Source organism: Melospiza georgiana, chromosome 15 (assembly GCF_028018845.1).
Source record: "Melospiza georgiana isolate bMelGeo1 chromosome 15, bMelGeo1.pri, whole genome shotgun sequence".
NCBI classification, from domain to species: domain Eukaryota; kingdom Metazoa; phylum Chordata; class Aves; order Passeriformes; family Passerellidae; genus Melospiza; species Melospiza georgiana.
The window spans coordinates 2,119,042-2,141,679 of record NC_080444.1 but is presented as its reverse complement, the minus strand read 5'-3'; the positions used below and the strand labels follow the sequence as shown (position 1 = coordinate 2,141,679).

At 53.6% G+C, this 22,638-nt stretch overlaps 1 protein-coding gene across 2 annotated transcripts in view; it reads right to left on the bottom strand.

Moving 5' to 3' along the window:
• Positions 1–22,638, bottom strand: part of SH3PXD2B (SH3 and PX domains 2B) — a 62,818-nt gene continuing 40,180 nt past the window's right edge. The window contains exons 6-14 of one of the 2 annotated variants that reach the window (XM_058034944.1): positions 18,056–18,081; positions 12,021–12,155; positions 10,530–10,634; positions 9,866–9,949; positions 8,624–8,741; positions 6,971–7,191; positions 5,504–5,553; positions 5,220–5,345; positions 1–4,398 (exon numbers count right to left, since the gene is read on the bottom strand). In XM_058034944.1, coding sequence (XP_057890927.1) covers positions 2,920–4,398; positions 5,220–5,345; positions 5,504–5,553; positions 6,971–7,191; positions 8,624–8,741; positions 9,866–9,949; positions 10,530–10,634; positions 12,021–12,155; positions 18,056–18,081 — 2,344 coding nt within the window. In that variant the 3' untranslated portion in view covers positions 1–2,919. The remainder of the gene's footprint in view (positions 4,399–5,219; positions 5,346–5,503; positions 5,554–6,970; positions 7,192–8,623; positions 8,742–9,865; positions 9,950–10,529; positions 10,635–12,020; positions 12,156–18,055; positions 18,082–22,638) is intronic. The other variant, XM_058034945.1, reaches the window with a different exon arrangement.

The following is a 22,638-nucleotide window of genomic DNA, read 5'->3' as shown; positions in this document are numbered from 1 at the left end:
ACCAGTCAAGCAGTTTATTTTTGTTTCTTAAAAAAAAAAAAAAGAAAACAAAAGGGAAAAAAAAATCAACCCCAAACCCAGCAAATAAAAATAAAAAAAATCCATCCCTTAAAGGTGAAGGTATAGACAGGGCATGGACACAGCTACATCTACCTTCTGCTGCCCCCCACCCACCCACAGTAATGGAGATTTATACACGTTATATAATATAGAGACACGTGGACAGACAAATGGGCTTTGGGAGACTGGCAGGGGCTGGGCACTGCAGGGCTGGTGCCCACCCAGGGCTTTGGGAGCCTGGCAGGAGCTGGGCACTGCAGGGCTGGTGCCCACCCAGGATGTGCCCAGCCTGGCCTGTCCCCAAATCCCAGCCCCTGGGCCACAAGCCTTGGCACAGCCCCTGCTCTGGGAGGCTGGGCTGTGCCTGGAGCGGGGCTGCCCCTGAATTTGGGGCGCTTTTGGCCACCCTCCTCCTCCTCGCGAGGTAGGCAGGGAGGCCCAGGCAGGAGAGGCAGCCTGGCTTGGGGCACAGGTGGCTGCAGGAGCACAAACCAGAGGGGGGACAAAGTCCTGCCAGCCCAGTGGCTCCTGGCACCTTCCCCACAGCCCCTGGGCAGGCAGGAGGGTGGAAAAGGGGTAAGGCTGCAGGTGTGGGCACCTCCTGAGGGGGATCCCACCGGGCACTCCCTCCTGGAAGCTCTTTGGGAAGAAGGGAGAGCTCCTGCCCCATGCTCAGTGAGCCAATACAGTACTTGTGTCAGGAAAATGGAGCACGACCAGTTCTGAGGCTCAGGCTGGGAGGGGAGAGGGAACAGCCCTCCTCCAGAGATGAGACCACACAAATAGCACAGCCCTCTCTGAGGAGAGCCAGGGCACGGAGGTCTCTGAGACAGAGCTGAGATGAAAAGGCCATTCAGCAAAGGCAGAGCAAGGACACGGTGCCTGGGAAAAGGACACACAGCCCTTCCATCCCGTGTCAAGAGCAGGGATACAGGTCCAGCCCTTCCCACATACTGTGGGAGCTGCATTTGGCTGTGGAGCAGCTCTGCTTTAACTCATCCTGTCCCCACTCCTTTCCAAAGCAGAAGGGATTGAGTGGAGCCAGGCAGAGCCAAGGCAGAGCTGTCCCAACCCACCTAGGAGCACATCAACACCTCCCGGTGTGCCAGCAAGGAGCTTTGTTATTGCACTGCCTTGCAAATGCAGTGCTCTGCTGCTTCTGCCAGCTCAGGTGAGTCAGCCCATCAGGGGCTGGTGTGCCACAGGAGGAAACCGCAGGTGGGAGGGAGAGGAATCAGCCACACACCCGGGTGAGTGAATTCCCATCACCAAAAATGAATTCTGGGCCTTCTGGATATGAGGATGGTCAGATTTCTCTATCAGATCAACCTGCTCCACTGCCCTCCCAGAATGACCACTGTTTTTTCTGTATGCAGACAGAGGGATTTTCACATTCCCAGGGTGAAAAATATGGACAGAAAAGGAAGTGAGCATCTGGGGGAGTGGAGAATGCTCCTTCAATTCAGCCAGCCTCAAATTAGAGGGAAAACTGTCATTATTTTCAGCAGCAAAACAATGTGGCTGCATTGCTCACACTTGCAATTAGACCAGAGAGGGCAACAGGGCTTGGTCAACACCAAACCTGACCCTGCCTTGGCAGTGATGCTGGACTGGATGATCTCCAGAGGTCCTTTCCAGCCCCGACAATTCTGTGACTCTGTGAAACCCACAGACATCCGGGTTTAAAGCTCTTCTGGAGAGAAATGTGGCCCTGAAGCTGCAAATAGCCAAGGACAGAAAGGAAGAAAGCAGCACTGAGGAACAACAGCTCATCCTCCTGCTGGGATAAGCAGCACTGAAGGCAAGGCAGGAATGTCAGCATGGAGGAAGCCCAGGCTCTGCTTGCCCAGCAGCCCCTCCAAGCCAACCTGGCCCACAGGGTGAAATGCAAGAACCTGGAGGGGTGACAAACAAGGCAGGCAGCCCCTGAGCACCAGACACACCTCAGAACTGGTGGTGATGAGGAGCTGAGCTCCCACATTGTGGATTGCACTTGATAAATCAGCACCGAGGGAAGGACCCAGCTCCCGCCAGCCCGGGGAGCTCAGTGGGTCCTGGAAGGGGTGGTCCCCTCCTAGTCCAACAGGCAGGGCAGTCTGTGTGGGGAGGAGAGCAAAGCATTCCCTTTTCCAGGGGCTTTGGGGTCGTTCTGGTCCTCTGTGCCTTGCATAGAATTCCTCAGCTCCGGAAGCAAAACCCCTCTGATGTTTGGTTGCAGTACTGCAGGGGAGAAGCCTGAGAGCTGTCCTGGAGCAGCACAGCAGGACCTGGTAAATGAGGGGGTATTTTTCCCTATTTTTTTCCATCAGGAGGATGTTGAAGTTAACACTTGTCATTGTAGAGCAGGGAAGACCAAGGGATGATCCCCGTGCACGGAGAGCATGGCACAGCCCTTAACCAGAGACAGAGCTACAGGAACCCGTTCTCAGCAATCACTTCCTCCTTTTTGCCACATTCCTCGTGGCTCTGCTAAACCCCTGGACTAAGCAACATGACCTGCAACTCTTGGTCTTCAGGGAAAGGCAAATCCTTCTGTGATTTCCTGCATTGGTACCATTCCACCTGGCTGCTGCTGGATTTCTCTCCAGTTCACCACAGAGGTCGCAAAATGTCACTCAAGGTCCATCTCCCCAGCACAGAGAACCACGGGAGCCAAGTCCTTTGGGGAATGTGAGGAGGAGGATGGGTACAGGGAGCACAGGGGTGAGGAGGGGAGGCTGAGCTGCTTCCTCCAGCTGGGAGGTGTGGGATCTCCAATTATTATCTTGTCTTTTAAAGCCAGCCTTACAGAAAACTATAAATTAATCTGCTCATTAAATACTCAGGTGAGAGACCAGGGAGCCTCCAGCCATGGAGCAGCTACGGCTTCTTCCGCAGGTAGTTGGAAGGGATCCAGCCCTCCCAGCACGGCCCCCCAGCCAGGACCCTGCAGAACCACCAGCCACTGCTGTTCTTCTCACGAACTTCAAACAAAGTCCCTTCTCTGAAGCTGTTGGTCTCCTCGTCACCTTCAAAATCCGCCACCGCCACGTACAGAGCTTCCCTGGAGACGTCGGGCCCGGAGATGGCGGCTGAGGGCCTCTCCCTGGCCTCCCCTCTCTCCACGGGTTTGGAGATGACCTTTGGGTTTATTCTGGCTTTGGCTTCGTCCTGCATGCAGGCAGTGAGGAAGGGCTTGGCTTTGGGAGGGACCAGCATGGGCCTGCCTGGCACTGCTGAGGGCCTGGCCTCGGGGGCTTCCCGTGAGGGGGCCCTGGGCTCGGCAGGCACCAAGGCAGGAGCCCCCATCTTCTTGGGAGGGGGAGGCCTGCGAGGGGGCACCACGGGGCGCTGAGGGGCGTCCCTGGCACAGGGGGGGCTGGCTGGGCCCAGGGGAGGTTTGGGCAGTGCCTCTTTGGGGCCAATGTCCAGCTTGGGAAGGGCTTTGCTCTCCGTGCCCGGCCGCTCCGGAAAGCGCCCGCAAGGCTCTGAGGAGAGCATGGCATTGCTGAAGGAGCTTTCCCCAGCAGCAGGGTCCTGCTCTGAGGGCTTCTCCGGGCACTTGGCAGGTCTCAGCTTGCTCCGCAGGCTGCAAATGTCCAGTCTGTCATCGGCTGGGGGTGGCTCAGGCCGGGGGGACGCGGCGGGTTTGGGCCTGATCTGAGGTCTTGACTTCAAGAAGGGGTTCTGGGTGATGGGCTCAGGTTTGTCCTCTACGGGCTCAGCTTTTGGCTTGGTTGGCTTTGCAATGGGCCGGAGGTTTGGCTTCTTCACCTCCTTGGCCGACACCTTGTGTCCACACTCCAGCCCCATTTCGTTCTTCAGCTGGAAGAGTTTGGCCTTCTCCGCTTTGAGCTCCGGCTTCTTGCTGTCCTTCGGGGCTGCCGACTGCTTGGGTGGGATCATGGGCAAAATCATGCCTGGGGGCTTGGGGGGAGGCCTCTGCCTCTCTAGTAACTCTCCTTCTGATTTGATGATGGACTCCTTCCTGGGTGGGAGGCTGGGCTTCTCCTCCATGTCACGGTCTGAGATCTCCTCGTAGCCCCCAGCAAAGGACAGGTCCCCGCTGTCAGGAGCCTCCTTCCCCTTCCAGTCCTTGCCCCACCTGCCAGTGCAGTCCATGCCGTTGGGAGGAGCCTCTGGCAGGGGTCGGCAAGGCCCTGTCACCTCCTCGCCGGCGCTGCTGCCATCGGTGTCACCGAGCCGCAGCTGCACCATCTCGTTGGGAAGGGGAGCCAGGAAATTGGGCCTGGAGGCGTTGCTGGTTTTCTTGTACTTGTCAATGAAGGTGGCAGGGGCCCAGCCCTCCTTCTCCTCGATCTGGATGTACCACCAGCCACTCAGGTTCTTCTCAATAACCTGCCAGGGGGAAAGGAGACCTCAGAAATACCGCTCTGCACTCAGGGGTCTCAGAATGATGGCAGGGTGACACATGGCCTTGTGCTGCTCCAGCCAAAAGCCATGGAATCCCAGCAGTGGCATCCTAAGGGGAGGGACTGGCTGCCAGGGAAGGAAGAGGGCTGAGGAAGAGCTGCCGAGCTGTCTCTGTCCCTCCCGGAGCGGGATGCTGGGTGCTGGCCACAGCGTGGCACTGTTGGAGCAATGAAGCAGCAGCAGCAGCGATCCCGTGTGGATCCCACCCTGCCCAGCCTGTCTGCAACTCCAGGAGTGGGGCTGGGGCCTGGCAGGGGCTGAGTGGGGCAGCCCCGAAGGAAAAATCCTCTTAGAGAGGCGTAAATCACATCTGCACATGGAGAAAGCAAAATCCCATCTGCAGGAGGGGTTCTGCCAGCAAAGAGGGTGGTCCAGGAACTTGGAAGGGCTTTTAACTTTACACCTGGCCTAACTAAGAGGAAAAACTCCCATCTCCAATGCCATTTGTGGTGTGGGTTTATTTTCCATTTGCTCAAACAGAGAACTCACACTTGGGGGACAGGAGGCCACCAAGAACGGTGTGGGGCCAGAGTCTCCTGAGCTCCTACAGGTTTTTATCCCACTCTCAGAGTCTGGAATGTTAACAGAGACAAAACCATGCCTGCTTTGCACCCAGAGCACCTTGGGGACCAGATCTCCCTGGCCTGGAAGGGGAGCCCTGCCCAAAAGGTGCCAGGGCAATGGGAGCCAGGAGCACTGCCCTGAAGTGACAGTGACAGTGTGTGAAGGGAAGGTGACAGCCTCACCTCTACTTTCATTCCTGCCTGGAAGCTGATGCCATCAGGGATGGTGGTCTGGAAGTCAGCAATGGTGTAATATTCCTCTTCCACTTGAGGGGGAACAGGAGGCTTGGGCAGGTTCAGACCACGGGGCTGGGGAAAACAGAAAAGCCATCAGTGTGTTTGTAGAGCAGGTGTAACACCACATCCAGGCACTGGGACATGATCCCAACCAGCCACCAGAGCTCCTTGCAGGGCTCCCCTCCCTCCCTCTGTGCCACTGCTGCCCTCCCACACCAGCCGGCACTTACTATGGTGAGGTCTCGGCGAGGAGGTGGCCTCTGCCTCATCTTTGGGGACTCTGTGGAGGAAGAATTCCAGATGCTGCTGAGTTTCTGGCTTTTGAGCATGTGTTCATGACAGACAAGGGAGAGACAGAACAGAAAGGCAAGGACTAAACCTGTCCCAGGGAAAGGAACCTGAAGGAGGAACCCGCCAGCCCAGAACCCAGCAGCCCAGAACCCAAAGTTCAGAACCAATCAGCCCAGAATCCTGAGTGGCACAGCTTAGCCAGGTCTCAAGGGTATCCCAGCTTTCAGGTTCTCCTGGGAAATGCAGCTGAGGTGGCCACGTGAAATTACTTTTGCATTGCAGGACTGACCCAGAATCATGGAATTGGCTGGGTTTGAAAAGACCTCAAAGCCCATCCCATTCCACCTCCTGTCATGGCAGGGACACCTTTCATTATCCCAGGTGTCTCTAAGCCCTGTCCAGGCCTTGGGCACTTCCAGGGGCAGCCACAGTGCTCTGGGCACCCTGTGCCAGACCCTCACCACCCTCACAGGGAACAATTTCTTCCCAATATCCCATCTAAACCTGCTCTCCGTCAGTGTGAGGCCATTCTCCCTTGTCCTGTAAAACATCCTCTCAATCTTCCTGGCAGGCTCCCTTTAGGTGCCCCAGTTTCTGAGAGGAGAACATCTCACCCTGCAGCCAGGGAGGGGATCCCCAGCCTGGGAGGGAGGAGCTGTTTGGAGCTCACCTGAGGCTCTGTATGGAGCCCACTCAAGGCCATGTTTGGAGCCCACCTGAGGCTGTGTTTGGAGCCCACCTAAAGCTGTGTTTCAATCCCACCCAAGGCTGTGTTTGGAGCCCACTCAAGGCCATGTTTCAAGCCCACCCAAGGCCCTGTTTGGAGCCCACTTAAGGCCGTATTTGGAGCTCATCTGAGGCTGTCTTTGAAGCCCACCTGAGGCTGTTTGGAGCCCACTCAAGGCCATGTTTGAGCCCACCTGAGGCCATGTTTGAGCCCACCTGAGGCCATGTTTGAGCCCACCCAAGGCCATGTTTGAGCCCACCTGAGGCCATGTTTGAGCCCACCTGAGGCTGTGTTTGAGCCCACCCAAGGCCATGTTTGGAGCCCACCTGAAGCTGTGTTTGAGCCCACCTGAGGCCATGTTTGAGCCCACTCAAGGCCGTGTTTGAGCCCACCCAAGGCCATGTTTGGAGCCCACCTGAGGCTGTGTTTGGAGCCCACCTGAGGCTGTGTTTGGAGCCCACCTGAGGCTGTGTTTGAGCCCACCCAAGGCCATGTTTGAGCCCACTCAAGGCCGTGTTTGAGCCCACCCAAGGCCATGTTTGAGCCCACCCAAGGCCGTGTTTGAGCCCACCCAAGGCCATGTTTGGAGCCCATCTGAGGCTGTGTTTGAGCCCACCCAAGGCCATGTTTGAGCCCTCTCAAGGCCACGTTTGCCCCACCTGCCCTGCCCAGCACTCACTGCGGCGGATGTCGGCGCTGGGCAGGGCCCGGCTCTCCAGCCTGCTGTCCCTCTGGCCCCCCAGCCCGTCCTTGTCCCTGCTGGCCAGCAGCTGCTGCCTGGAGATGCCATCCAGCTCCAGGGCACTGGAGTGAGCCGAGGAGCCCAGCTTGGGTGGGAAGCCGTCTCCATTGCCCTTCCTGAGGTAGGAGGCAGGGGCCCAGCCCTCCTGGCCCTGGTACCTGTGGGGACAAGGACAGCAGGGTCACTGCACAGAGCCCCTGGGACACGCCAAGGATGTGAGCCCAGAGCTCAGCACACACCTTGGCAGCTCTGGGCAACAGGAGCTTGCCAGGCTCTCCATGGCACCAGCAGAGCTCCCTCGTGGCCGATGCTCCCACACAAGCTGGCCCTAGCCAAGGCCAAGCAATGGGAATGCTGTGAAGCCCAGTTTTCACCTCAGCAATGGCACCACTTCAGGAGGGAAGAGCTCTGGCAGGGAAGGCAGAGGGAAAAACAAGAGCACTGCTGCTGGGATTGATGTACCTGCTCTTTGCAGAGCACAAGCCCTGTCCCTGCTGGCAGCCTGCATCCTTTCCCTGCTCTAAATCTTTTCACGACACAAACCAGCCCTGTGACCTGACTGAAAAACCACATGCACAGTGCCCCTGCCATGCCAGACCCTCCCTGCTGGCTGGGCTGCAGCCACCTCCTTCAGATGGCACCAACTACCGAGCCTGTAATTGCCTTTGGAGCTCCGGTGGCAGCTCTCCTGTGCCTCACACAGCAGTGGATGTGTTTCTGAGGCTGTGCTGCTGCCAGGAGCACAGGTTCAGTGTGAGGTTATGAAAATTGCAGCGTGTGCTCCCACCCTGAGCAAGCCCAGCCGTTTGCTCCACCACAGAGAAGAGAAAATGAGCTTCCAGCAGAAAACAAGCCTCAGCTGGGGATGGGCTGGAGCCTTTGGCACACAGCAGAGCTGGCCCAGACCTGGCCATTCCCTGCAGGAGCCTCCAGCAGAGCCAGGGGATGCAGCCAGGCCTGGGACATTCCTGGGTTTCCCCATCAGCAGGATGTGACACCCACTAAAGCTCTGCTGGAGGACACAGCCACCTCCCTGCCACAGACATCTTCCATGAAAAATCCTTTCCTTAGGATTTTTCTTCCTGAGAAGCTGGGACGCCTCAGGAACAAAATGCAAACATTGATTATCTGCTGCTGTGGAATGCAACAGGTGCATCTGGGATTGGCCCATCTTGGTTGTTTCTAATTAATGGCCAATCACAGTCAGCTGGCTCGGACAGAGAACCGAGCCACAAACTTTTGTGATCATTCTTTGCTATTCTATTCTTAGCCAGCCTTCTGATGAAATCCTTTCTTCTATTCTTTTAGTATAGTTTTAATGTAATATATATCATAAAATAATAAATCAGCCTTCTGAAACATGGAGTCAGGTCCTCGTCTCCTCCCTCACCCAAGAACCCCTGTGAACACGGTCACACCTCCCAGCACAGGAAACCTGGGCAGTTCAAAGATTTTCAGCCAAAGCTGTGCTTGAACATCAAATCTGTGAGGATGGAGAGAAATGAGCTCTGGAACTCTGCCCTCCCCAGCTCACAGACTTGCCTTGGGGCTGGTACCCCACAGCCCCAGCTGCAGTGCCTGGGACAGTACCTGATTTTCCACCAGCCCTCCAGGTTCTTCTGGGTCACCACCACCACGGCCCCTTTGTCCAGGTTCATCTCATCCTGGTCTCTTGCAGTGTAGGGGTAAATCACTGTGTACTTCTCCTCTGGGGGAAAGAAAGAGCAGCTTCACTGAGGAGCTGTTTGATGGAAACCTGGCCCCAGCTGGACAATGGCTATGAGGTGCTTTATAAAATGATAATTCTTGTAATTGAGGTGCAAACACACAGAGATACATGACCATTCAAAGGGAAATGACAGTGAAATGTATTTGGAAATGTAAACTTTGGTGAGATGCTTTGGCCCAAGAAGTTCTCTAAAACAGTTTCTCCTCTCCCTTAGGACTACAGACTTTTCACAGCTCATCACAGAAGCTCTTCCATGCATCCATTTCAGCTCAAATTTCATTCTCAGAGTCTTTAAAGAGGAACCATCCTCTGTAAGGGGAGAGAAATCCCACAGGCATGAGGGGGCCACCCCATGCACACAGAGGTGCCCTCAAACTGCTCCAGAGCAGCAGATCTGCAGGAACATCACCATTTAATCCCCAGGACATTGCTCAAAGCCACGTGCGGAGCCTGGAGAAGAACCTGATGTCCTGACCACCAGAACAAGGGATGTTAAGCAGGAATGTGAATGTTCTTCTCTTCAGGAGGAAGGAGAAACATCCTAAAAGCCGTGCAGCCATGTCAGACAAATGGGTCCATCCATCCTCCCCTCCCTCAGCTTCCTCTCTGGAAGAAACACAGGGAAATAACTGCCTGTGCTTAAGCAGTGCCTTCACAACAGGGTGAAGGCCATTTGGGGAAAATTCTGCCTCCAAAATCCACCCCTCTGACATCCCTACATCCCCACCATGCAGCTTTCCTGGATTTGTCTTCTGGAAGGCTCTGATTTCCCATCCCCTCCATGCAGAGGGGACCAAGCAGAGAATGTCCTGTCACATCCAGCAGGACCTTCCTCTCCTGACCCCACCCTGAGCCACCAACCCAGGTTACTGCAGGAGCTGAGGCAGCAGCTGCAGGAATTCTGCACATGTGTGCTGGGGAAAGCAGGAACTGCAGTTTCTGAGCCCAAAACATGAGAAGGGAGAGCTGAGAGAGGAGAGGGACATGCACAAGGGAAGGGAAGGCTGAGGAGCAGGGGTGGGCTGACACATGCACAGCAAACCAACATGCACACAAGGCTCCAAGCACAACACAGGGGCACCAAGAAAGTCTCTGTGCTCCACCTTGAGCCCATCCAGGGGTGTACAAGTCCCCGAGGGTGCGGCGGCGGCCGAGGTGCCTGGGCAGGGACCAGTACCTCCATGGCACTGGGACAGCACGGGGAGAGCAGGAGAAGGACGAGAGAGGACGTGAGGAGGTGGCGCTTCATGCCCAGGAGGAGACAGGGCTGACACACAGAGTGGTGCAGAGACTCTGGAGCCCTCCCCAGGCTGAGCCCCCCAGAGCAGGGGCTGAGCCAGCTCTGCTCTGGGCACATGGAGGCACTGGCCAGGATCTGTTATCCACTGGGATTTGCTCCAAGGACAGGCTGGACCCTTGCCTTTCCCACGCTGCGTGCTCTTTGTCCTGCACATGCATTGTCCAAGGAGCTGGGCTTTGCTCCTCCTGCAGGGCAGGTGAAACAGCTCCCTGGGCTGCAGGGAGGCACTGGGGGGAGCATTCCTGGGAGCTGGCACCTCTGTGCAGGATCAGAGAGGCCAGTGGATGCACCACCGTGTGCAGCTGCCCCAGTCCTGCTGCAGGACCATTCCTGGGGTTTTGTCCCTTTTCCCAGGTTTGGTTCCTGGGTTTTGCCTCCCCCAGGCCCGTGCCCTGCCCCACTCAGGGAGGGTGATGCAGTGCCTCCAGCAGAGGAAGCTGGGGCAGATGCCTCCAGCAGCTTCCTACCTTCATCAGGCTGCATTGAGAACTCATCCTGGACTCCATCCTGGGCCTCCAGGCAGGTGGCTGGCACCCAGCCTTGCTCCTCCAGCGTGCTCACAAACCACCAGCCTGAGGAGAAAACAGCAGGAGGCTCAGCCAAGGGCTCACACCAGCCAAAAACCCCCTCCCTCCCTCCAAACCACGTGCCTGGGAGGCTGGGACCCCTTTCTTGCATCTCCACGGGAAGCTGGGGTGACCCCAAAAGCAACAGAGCCAAGCACAGGAGAACTGCAGCTGAGTGACATCTAAAAGTACAATTCCCTCCCCAGGAAAAGCAGGAGAGGCTCTGAGAGCTGAATGGCTCCAGCCACTGCATTTGCTGTTGGATTTTTCTGCCCCTTCATGGTTCATTTTCCCTCAGTGTGGGTCAGCAAGGCTGGGCTAATTAGCAGAGATGAATACCCTGTGTGTGAATCGATGGCTGAGCCCTGCTGCGCTCGCCTTCTCTGCGTTTGTGGAAACAGCAGAACTGAAAAGCCACGAGCAAATGCAGGATTTAAAACATCAGCTCTCCCAGTGGAAGCCCAGCCAGCTCCAGAGAGGCCACAAGCAATTCTGGGCCCCCCTGTGTGTCCAATCAAAACCAGCGCTTGCTGCTCGTTATTAAAAGCACAATTTGTGTCTTTAGGGGGGGGAAATAAAGATTGAGCGTTACCCTCAGAACCCCCCCAGTGAGTCATTTAGAAAGACAACTAGATTGTCAGGGAGGGAATCAGCTACCTGCATGGGAGGGAAAAGCAGGGCTGACCTTTGATAAATAAATGATTTTCCACAGCTTTTGAGCTGGCTGTGCTAATCGTTTCATTTGCTTCAGGGTTGCTTTTATTTCTCTCGTTCTCAAACAGAGCTGCTGGTGCAACTGATCCTCTGGCAACCAGCTCTCCAGAGCTGCTAAAATCCATTTTCATTTAACTCCCCCCAACAAACAACTTCTGTAAGCTGCAGGGAACAAATTCTCCATGCCACGGCTCAGTCCCTTTGCAGGGAATAAATTCTCCATGCCATGGCTCAGTCCCTTTGCAGGGAATAAATTCTCCATGCCATGGCTCAGTCCCTTTGCAGAGGTTAAGAGCGGGTTTAAGTTTTGAAGCAAGCAAAGCGCTCAGCTGCTACCCACAGGAATTGTGAATGCACCAAGAGCCTTTCATGGCCACAACGAGAGTGTCCCCCTCTGTCACTCACTAAACCCAGCCTGCCAAGCCCAGGCATGGCTGTTGTCCTCAGCACACATCAGCCAAGTTTTCAGCACCAAGAAGCACCAAGAGTGAGGAAGGGGGACGGCGCCGGGCGCTCGGCACGGGGGGAATCAGCCCTGCAGCCTCATCCACACTCACAGAGCAGAGCTGCTTCCTTCACATCCCACCTCAGCATGCCTGTGGGCTGTTCTGCTTCAGGAGAACACTGACAGCCCAGGAGTGCTCCTGTGCAGCCTGCACAGAGCCCAGGTCCCTGTACCTGATTCGTTCTTCTCAATGATATCCACCACCTGGCCCACGCTCAGGCTGATCTCCGAGCTCTCCTGCTTCTGGTAGTCGGCCACCACGACATACTGCTCCAGCACCAGGGGCTCAGCCGAGGCACAGTCAGCTCCTGCACAGGGAGGGGGACAAAACCAACCCGTGTGCCAGGTCAGCACTGTCCCCAGGGCACGGCCAGCGCCACCCAGCAGCTCCAGGACACCCCGGGGACCCCGGCGTGAGAGGGGTGAGCCAGAGCTTGGGGCAGAGTGAGGGGCACAGAGATCAAACCAGCAGCCAGGTGAGGTGGGGACAGCCAGGGGAGACCTGCTGCTGCCCACCAGAGCCATCCAAGCAACCTCCACCAGCACAGGAGCTCACAGCAGCCTGGATCTCCCTGGGGTTCTGGGGACCCTCCTGAGCACGTCGGGTGCCCCAAAACACAGAGCCTGCAGCGGGTTCTGCTGGGCTGAGGAGCCCCGGAGGGGAAGGGTTTGTAGGATGGAGGTGTTCGTAGGACAGGACACATCCCCTGTCCTCCCAGCCCCGCTGTGCTCAGTGCCTTGGCCTGCTCTGCTGCCTGCCCAGCTGTACATCCCGGTGTCCTGGCAAAAAATGGGGAAAACACCCCGAGGAGGGGCAGAGGGGGCACAACACAGCAGGAACAAAGCGCTGCTGTGGCAGCAAGAGGAGAGCCGGGAGCTGCCGGGGAACGGAGCTGGAGCGGCGGCAGGGGGCACTGCGGGATCACCGGGACAGCATTTGTATGTGCCATTTGGAAAAAAGAACTTCAGAAAGGGATTGTTAAGAGTGTCAGGGTCTGCTGCTGTACCTAGAGCCCCTGCTGGACCCAGAATTGTGTTTCCTAGCAGACACTTCTCTGTCTGATTTGAATTTTATACCAAAGGGGGAACAATTGTTCAAATGCTCTTTTGCTAAGGGGGAAAGATGAGCAGGTGCATTTCATTCAACCACTATTGGTGAATCTGTGTGTGAGGCCATGGGAGGCCCTGGTATGGGTGACTTGAGGTCATCTGGGGTTCCTTGAGGTCATTTGGGGTTCCTTGAGGTCATTTGGGGTTCCTAGAGGTCATCTGGGATTACTAGAGGTCGTTGGAGTCCCTGGGAGGTATTGTTTTAGTTCATCTGGGGTTACTGGAGGTCATTAGAGTATTTTTAAATTGATCCAGGGGTTACTTGAGGTCACTGGAGTATTTTTTAATTGATCTTTTAAATTGATCTCTAATGCCCCACAGATTTGGGCTTCCCAACTGGAAGAAAAGGATGGGAGACCTTGGCTATCAGGAGCCATCTCCAAAGATTACTGGGCTAATATGAACTCTCATTTTCTACTTTATTCTCTGTATTTACCTGCCACACCTGGTGCAGAGACCAGGAAAAGTCAGGAGGGGGAGTTTCAAATGTTCCAGGGGGTTAAAAAGTAGAGTTTGTAATGACAAATTGAGAGATGGGAGGAGGGGTTGAGAGGAAAGACGTGTGCTAAGGTGCCATCCCCATCCTGAAGGACGAGATCTAGCAGGTTCTCAGCACTCCAGGATGTCCTGCTGCCTCCTGGAGAAGTTCTCTTGTTCACAGGGTCACAACCTCTCCCAGCTGCTCCTGACAATGCCAGACCACAACCAAGACTGAAATGTGTCTGCAGGGCAGTGTTATTTCAAGGAAAAGAAGGAAATTGTCTGTGTCCACAAACAGCACCCTGCAGAGCTCCAGGTGAGCTGGCCAGTGCAGAGGATCTGTTCCTGCCCAGGAAAGCTTCCTCCACACCAAAACCCAAAGGTGGGGCAGCACACAGAGCTCAAAATAGCCCTCCAAAGTGAATGGGGGATGCTGGGACTATCTCTTCTAGCAGCTCAATTAAAGGTTTGTGCCTAAAGGGATCTGAGGATCTACCCAGCCCCTGAGAGAAGAATAACAACTGCAGGAAAGGATAAGTACTCCTCTTTCTGCCTCCCTCCTGTAATTCTGCCTCCCACCCGTGCCTCTGAGGCTATTTGTAGTTTCAGCAGCCAATTCTGGATCCTCCAATGTGCCCATTAAACCAGAAGAGAAGTGGTAAACCCAGCTTGGAGGAAGAGGTAGGCGTTAATTTCGGGAGCATTTCACCTGCCCTAATCATCCTGAACCACAAAAACACAGCCTGGAGGGAGCAAAGCATCCTGAGCACAGCCACACCTGGGCTCCCCAAAATAGCACCGGTGTAAAGCTGCCCAGGGAGGTGGGAGAAGCACCAAAGCTCTGAGCTGGGGAGGGGAGGAGGAATTCATCCCCCAGAGAGGGTGTGCAGGCAGCTCAGGCAGGAGCTGGGCATCCTCAGCTGGGATGTGACACAAATGTGGCCTAGAGAGGGGGAATCCATCGAGGCAAGGGACCACTGAGGCCTTGGGCTGGGCTGGCAGAAGTGATGCTCGCCCTGGATGCAGGAGGGGCACTCAGCACATCCCAGAGCTGACCCCAGGAATGCTCACAGCACTGACCTCACCCTCAGCCTGCCCAAAAATCCTTGCAGGTTTTGTTTGGCCAGAAGCTTGGCCTTTCACACAAGGGTTGAGATGTACAAACCCAGCAGGAAATCTCACAGATATGGGAGTGCTTGTGATTTTTCCTTTTTCCTTTCCTCTTTCCCCTTTCCTTTCCTTTCCTTTCCTTTCCTTTCCTTTCCTTTCCTTTCCTTTCCTTTCCTTTCCTTTCCTTTCCTTTCCTTTCCTTTCCTTTCCTTTCCTTTCCTTTCCTTTCCTTTCCTTTCCTTTCCTTTCCTTTCCTTTCCTTTCCTTTCCTTTCCTTTCCTCCAAAAGTGAGGAATTCCTGACAGAGCTTGGCCACTGATGCTCCCAGAGGGAACAAAGAGCTCAGCACTGAATTAGGGGCACAGGTATTTGGGTTTGAAACCTGTTGTACATTCCAGCCTTGGCCTAATCTCCAAGGCATCTCTCAAAAATGTCATTTTTTGGATGAAGTCCCTTCCTCCTCTGCCTGTGTGGATCAGATCCGGAGCTCTGAGGGCAGCCCCTCTTCTCCCAGAGATCAGAACTGCAAGGGGGATGGACCTTCCTCCTGCTCTCACTGAAATGGGCCCTGAAGGCTCTGCTGAATTCTTTGCAAACCCTCTCATCTCCCCAGGGATCCTTGCAGAATGTGGAAAACAATCACATGGAAATCCCGTCCAGCAGTGGGGCTTCACACAGCTCCCCTGAGGCTCCTTCAGTGCCTCTCCTCAGCCCAAGCACTGCAGGGACATTCCCCAGCACAGCAAAAGGGACGTGGGCACACAAGAAAGCAGCTAAAAGCAAACTGGCAAAGGGGCATTTGAGGTCTCTGCCAGCCTCCTTGGGCAGCTCCACCCAAATAGAAATTCTGGAGGCAGTTCCAGGCTCGCCTGCACCAAGCCATGGCTCTCCATCTGTGCTTTCTGTGAGAGAACAGAGACGCTCCAACAGGCAGGGCACTGATGGCGTGGCTGCTTTTAGACAAACCTAAAGCAGGGGCCAAGGCTGAGCCCCAAAGTCTGGGATAATCTGGGATAATCCACCCCCTGCAAGCTGTGCAGAGCCCACGCCTCAGGCTCAGCCAGGTGGGATTGCAAGTGCTGTACAAAAAGCTGAGCAAAGAAAGCAGATTTATTTCCAGTGCTCACACACACCAGGCCCTCCTCAAAACTCCAAGTGTCAACTGAGTCCCGTGGTCACCACAGGAGCAGCACTTTAACCCACTCTGCATCCCAGTGTTTGCTCAAATCCCATTTCCAAACCCAGCTTGCACTGCCAGTGCCTCAGAGCTCCTTCCAGCACTGCACAAGAGCAGTTCAGCCCCTCTCAGGCAATTGGGAAATTGCTTTTTGGACAATCCTCGTGATTGTTGTTTGTTAGCAGCTGTTGGATGACCCCTCCTCAGGGACATCCTGGATTAAAGGAGTATTTTTTGCGCCTTGCTGCACATTTGTTACCTCAAAGCAGGCCTGGCCTGAGGACCCAATGAACCACCAGGGATTTCCTCAAGGTTTAGGAGTTGGGGTGACAGCAGCTGAACCCAATTCTGTTTCTGCTGCCAGGAAATGCAAGGCAGTGAGATGAATCTCTGAACATGTCTGGCACGAGGCATCAACCCTGTGTAAGGTTACTGGGAGCAAACACCTTTCCCTGGTGGCTGCTGCCAGGGCAGAACAGCACATCCTGCCCTGCCAGAGCTTGGATGTTATCCAAACTCTTCCTTCTCACTGGAGAACTCCTGCTTCTCTAACAGGCAGCGTCCTTAAATTGAATTTTGCCCTCATTGAACTGAGTTATGCAGCAGAAATTTTTTTCCTCTCCAAGAGAGGCCTCCCCTTCTCTTGTCCCCAGCACTTCAGAACAGAGCCAGGCTGTGCTGGCAAATGCCCATCCCAATGTCCTGCTTGGACAGGGAGCAGTCAGAGATTGAGCACAAAATGCTGTCAAAGGTTTGAACAGGTTAAATCCCTGTGAGCCCCACAGGAGAGCAGTCAGGTCATGAGAACAGATCAAAACCAGCAGCCCTAACAATACCAGAGCTTCCCACCTGCATCCTACTGTCACATATGTTATGAAAAATCCTTTTGTTAGGATTTTTCTCCTGAGAAGCTGAGAGGCCTCAGAAATGAAATGTAAACATTGATTATCTGCTGCTGTGGAATGCAACAGGTGCATCTGTGATTGGCTCATGTGGTTGTTTCTAATTAATGGCCAATCACAGTCAGCTGTCTTGGACTCTCTGGTCAATCACAAGATTTTATTATCATTCCTTGCTATTCCCTGCTAGCAAATCTGATGAAATCCTTTCTTCTGTTCTTTTAGTATAGTTTAATATATAATTTTCTTTTAATATAATATATATCATAAAATAATAAATCAGCCTTCTGAAACATGGAGTCAAGATTCTCCTCTCTTCCCTCATCCTGGGACCTCTGCGAACACCACCACATCCTACCACCAGCCTCAGTGAAAACATCAGCCCCTGGAGGAGGGTGAGCTGCAGCTCCACTGGAAAGGGAATGGAGCCTTTGAGTCCTCCTGTGCCTCTCCTGCCTCCTGCAAGAGGAACCACTCACCCACAAGGGGGTTTGCTCACACAGGCGATGGCAGTGCCAGCTCTCTGCCCAAAACCCTTCCCAGCACTGATTTCAGCAGGATCTCCATGCAGCCAAAGCTCAGACCTTCCTTCCCAAAGAACCTCACATCATTTTTATACCTTCTGCAGCTCCAGAGCTGAAAGATCCCTCCTTAACCCACAGACCACAGGCCCTTCCACTCCTGTCTCCTGCTCTTTCTGGGAAGCTCAATAACCCTAAACCCCAACCAGGGGGTTTTTCAGAGATGTCCCCCTCTCCTGAGGAGCAAGGGCAGAGCATCCCAGACCCCACCACCTTCCCAGGGCTCCCAGCTGGTGCCATGGTGAAGGAGAACATCCAGCTGCACCAGGAGACCTCCAGCCCCACACTGCCCCCCAGGCAGCTCAGACTGAACCCTGAACCCCTGAAATATTCCATCCCCAGCCCTGCAGACCCTCAGCAGGACCTGGGGCACCTCCCCTGCCCGTGGAGCTGCACCAAGAGCCAAGCCCAGCCCCTGTGCCACCACCCCGTGTCCACCAGCCACCACAGAAAGGCACAGGGGATGTGACAGCTGCTGGCAAGGGTGACAAGCCTCCTGCCCCCCCAGCTGAGCAGTGTCCCCGAGAAAGGCAGAGCAGAGCAGGGCAGGAGCAGCTGTTAGTACCTCTGTGCAGGAAAGAGGCCGTTCTCTGGATAATCCCTGATGAGGAACAAAAGGAGGGGAGACAAGGCATGAGGCAGGGAGGGGATGAATTGGGGGTCCAGCAGAGCTCACAGCACCTCCAGGGCAGTGCTGGGGGCTGTGGGCATCTGACCCATCCTGGGGAGCCCCACAGAGCCTCAGGGACATGGGATGAGGGCCATGGGGCTGGGAGCCCCACAGCAGGACAGCTGGCCTGTGGGTGGGAGCAGGAGTTGGTGTAAGCACCAGAGAGGAAAGGAGTCCTTACCAGACCTCTTCTTCCCAATGGGCTCCCTGAAAAAGAGAAGAAGAGTGTCAGCAGAGTGAGGGGACAGTTGGGGTGCTGGCTGAGTGACAAACCCACCCAGGAGTGCACACAGGGCTGGCTCTGGTGGGGCCACTGACCCTCCTCACCCAGCCACTGTCTCCATGGGCATCACCCACCTGCAAACAGCCCCTGCCCCCTGCTTTCATTTCATAATTTAATGTTTTGTCCTTCCCAGGCTGAGCTTGGCTGCTGGCCTGGCCTTGGTACCGAGGCCACCGAGGCACTTGGTACCACCTTGGGCACTCATCCATGGGAGTGTCAGTAAAATAAAAATAAAAATAAAAATAAAAATAAAAATAAAAATAAAAATAAAAATAAAAATAAAAATAAAAATAAAAATAAAAATAAAAAGAAAAAGAAAAATAAAAAGAAAAAGAAAAATAAACAATAATAAAATAAAAATAAAATAATAAAATACAGAATATAAAATAAAATAATAAAAATAATAAAAATAATAAAAATAATAAAAATAATAAAATAAAAATAAAATAAATAAAATAAAATAAAAAATATAAAATAAAATATAAAATAAAATGCAGCCAAGATGGAGTGGAAACAAGCAGGACATTGCTACAGAAACTGGAGCCTGTGGAGCTCAGAGACCACAGACTGTGCAGAGACCTGAGCACCACGTCCCAGGCGCAGAGACCCACAGGGGAATCTGGGACAGAGCATCCCAAAGATTTCTCATTGCAGAGCTAAATCAGAGTTAATTAATAATCCCCATTAAAATTCCCCCAGTTCAGAGGTGCCCCAGGGAAGGGAGGCAAAGCAAGGCAGGCTGGAGACCAGCAGGTGGGGATGGGAATAACTGGAGTTCCTGCCCTGCCTTCTGCTAAAGCCATCACTGTAACTCATCCCCTGGCTGCTCCCTCGGAGCGAGGGGGCAAGGAAGGAGCTGCAATTCCACTTTGCTGCTGGGACGTTCCTGGCAGGGACACAAAGAGCTGCAGGTCTGGGGAGCAGCAGCCTGGCCCAAGCACCTCAGAGGGGACAGGAGCTCAGACAAGACAGGAAACAGCAATAAACTCCTGGCAGCATCTCCTCCTCCTCCTCCTCAGATCCCCGTGGAGCAGAGAAGGGAAGAGCAGAGCTCATGTGCACAACTCCATGGAAACTCATGGCTGCAGCAGAAGGGGAGGAAAAACCTCTCTGCCTTGCACTGTAAATCCCATTTAGCTCCAGCCCCCAGCAGCCACAGCACAGTTACAAAGCACCATTGCCCAGCTGGGACAGGGGGACACCGAGCAGCCCCACAGAGGTGGAAAAAGGCCAGGAATGCTTCTCCAGCTGCTTCCCAGAGCGCTGAAGGCAAAGGTTGCTGTGTGACTGGAGCCTCACTTAAAGCTCTGGGCCAACACCACAGGCTCAGTGGGCTCAGCTCAGTGTCCTTCAAGAACCTCACAATGCCCTGAAAGGAAACTCTGACACATGGAGAACTCTTTGCACATTCAATAATCCACATGCCACGCTTTTTTTAGGAAAAGAGAGTCAGGTTTCTCAAGCATCTTCTCTAGGCAGCATCCCTGAGGATCCAGGGGTGGGAAGGAGTGAGAGGGGGAGCACAGAGGCTGAGCAAAGTGAGCAGACTTTAAAAATAAATTAAAAGCAAGTACAAAGAGGCTGCTTTTCAACAACCTGTAAGACAACTGCTAAACTACTCACTGCAGGATGCTGGGGACACTGAAATTCTTCATGGACTTACAGGGTCGTAATTCAGGCAAGAAATGTTAACTAAAAGCCATTAATTCTAAAGCCAGGTCTAAAGAAGAGTTGTAACAAGCTGGCTTGAGTTTATAAAGTTTTTCCTGAGGCACATTTGGTGGCTGCTGGGCCAGGCAGGTCCCAGAGGTGCAGGGAGGTGGCCCTGAGGTTGTCACCCAGAAAAACCCACCTTGCAGTGGGACTCACAGCAGAAAAGTTTCCCCAAATTGGCTTTGGGGACCTCAGCACTGGCCCTGCTGGTGGAATAGGTGAAGGACTGGAAACCAAACAGGAGGAAAACAACTGCAGCTGCTGCAAACCCACACAGGAGCCACATCAAACAGGACGGATCTGAGGTCAGCATTCCAAGAAAACATCTCCCTCACATAAAAAAAAAACCCCAAACCTCTCTTGTAAAAAAAGTCGTGCTGTAACACAGTAATGCCACCAAAATAGCTGTCAGGAGGGGCTTCACCTCCTGATCATCCAGCCAGCTTGGAGATGTTTGCAAGATTTATGGAGGCAAGGAGCAGGGGACAAGAGAGCCCTTGTTGGGGAGAAGTGATGTTTAGCAAATGCTCCAGCAGCCCTGAAAGGAGCTCCTGTCCCCACACTGCAGGGCCACTGCAGGGCTGGCCAAGCTGAGCCCTGGGGCTCAGGAAAGCCAGAGCCTGCCCAGGAGCTGGCACTCTGCAGGGCTCTGCAGAAATTGGTATTTCTGCCTGCTGTCAGCCAGGACAGGCAGCTCTCACAGAAAGGAGGAGGCTGCTCTGGAGCTGGGATCCAGCCTGAGCTCCTGGTGGGGATCAGCAGAAATGCAAAACAAACAACTCTGTGTACAAGCTGGGATCTGTCTGCAGAGCAGGACACGACCCCAAAGCCGCAAACCAGCAAGAATCCTTATCCAAACTGACATCCACCAGCTCATGGATCTCTGCTCCACCAGCAAAAGCTCCTGGAGTGGCTTCCTGCAGCCCCTCCATCCCTGAGCAGGGACAAAGTTCAAAGCAACAACTTTTACAAGTGTTTTATACACGATGGGCTGCTCAGCTCACCAGAAATCCCAGAGAAAAACGCTTTTAATTGAAGAGGTTTCTCATGGCCAGGGTGGGAACATCACAACAGCCCCTTCCCACCACACCCTACTCATAACTGTGGGCAGTGAATAAATAACTGCTTGGTAATACTAATAACTAGTTAGTCATTAATATTAATAATTTAGTAATGACTATTAGGGCCTTGCTTCTCTACAGAGTTAACCACTTGTAAATGTGGGCAGTGAACAAATAACTGCTTGGTAATATTAATAACTAGTTAGTCATTAATATTAATAATTTATTAATAACTATTAGAGCCTTGCTTCTCTACAGAGTTAACCACTTGTAATTGTGGGCAGTGAATAAATAACTGCTTGCTAAGAGTAAAATAACCAGTTAGTCATTAATATTAATAATATTAATAACTATTAGGGTCTTGCCTCTCTGCAGAGTTAACCTGGGCTCCCTGATGTCCCAGAGCTGAAACTGAGCTGGAGAGGGAGCAGCTGAATGCCCTGACTCAGCAGTGGCTCCGTGCCCACCCCTCAGACCTCCCCAGCCTTTTCCAGCACCTCTGCTGTGGTTACAAGCAGCAAAGGGCTGGGGGGAGCTGAGGGGGGCACACAGCACCTCCCAGCTCAGCATCCCGTGCTGCTCAGACCTGCTGAGAGATGTGGGGAGCAGGAATTTGATGACTTCTGCTCTTTGAAGCTGCAGGGCTTCCATCCAGCACTGAGGAGAAAAATCCCACATCCCCCAGATTGCTGACTTTCCAGAGGTTTCTTTTTCCATAAGCATTTCTCCTCTCCTCTTCCCCTCACTGCTCTTCACAAATTCCTCTGGATTCAGCCTCTTTCTGCCCCTCACTGGGCAGCCCTGTGAGTTGGAAGCACTGGGGTAATCCCAGTCAGGGATCCACATCACAAAAGCCACCAATTGTCACTGCCAGTAGAAACCCTGCCACCTCTCCCTGCTCTCCTGTTTGATGTGGTCTCTCCAGGACACAGGAAAATTTGGGGGAAAAGAGGGGATGGAGGTGAGCTTCCATCTCAATCTTCCACCCACCAAATGCTGAGATTCCTGTCTCACTCCCCTCCTGGCTGGGACATCCTGCCCAGCTGGGAGCAGTGGTGCAAGGAGGAGGAATAAACCCAGAGTTTGAGCCTTTTCCTCTCCCTTGGAGAGCAGGGGGAGGTTGGAAGGGCTGAGCACTGCTCGTGATGTTCAGCACAGAGCTGCTGAAGGGAGCAGGAGAAGCAGGAGAGCCCCAGCTCTGGGGAAAACAACACCACAGGGGTCTGGAGAGAAAGGCTGGGGCTGTCCAAGCTCCTCTTTCCATTCCCAAACACTGCCAGAACCAAGGACTCAGTTCACCCTTTGCAGTTAAAGCAGAGCTCCATGAACTGCAGTTAAACCAGAATTCCATAAACTGCAGTTAAACCAAAGCTCCACAAACTGCAGTTAAATCCGAATTCCAAGGACTGCAGTTAAATTAGAATTCCATCACTTACAGTTAAACCAGAGCTCCAAGAGCTGCAGTTAAATCAGAATTCCACAAACTGCAGTTAAACCAGGATTCCATGAACTGCAGTTAAACCAAAGCTCCACAAACTGCAATTAAATCAGAGCTCCACAAACTGCAGTTAAAGCAGAATTCCATGACTTGCAGTTAAACCAAAGTTCCACAAACCACAGTTAAATCAGAATTCCATGACTTACAGTTAAACCAGAGCTCCATGAACTGTAGTTAAAGCAGAGCTCCAACAGCTGCAGCTAAATCAG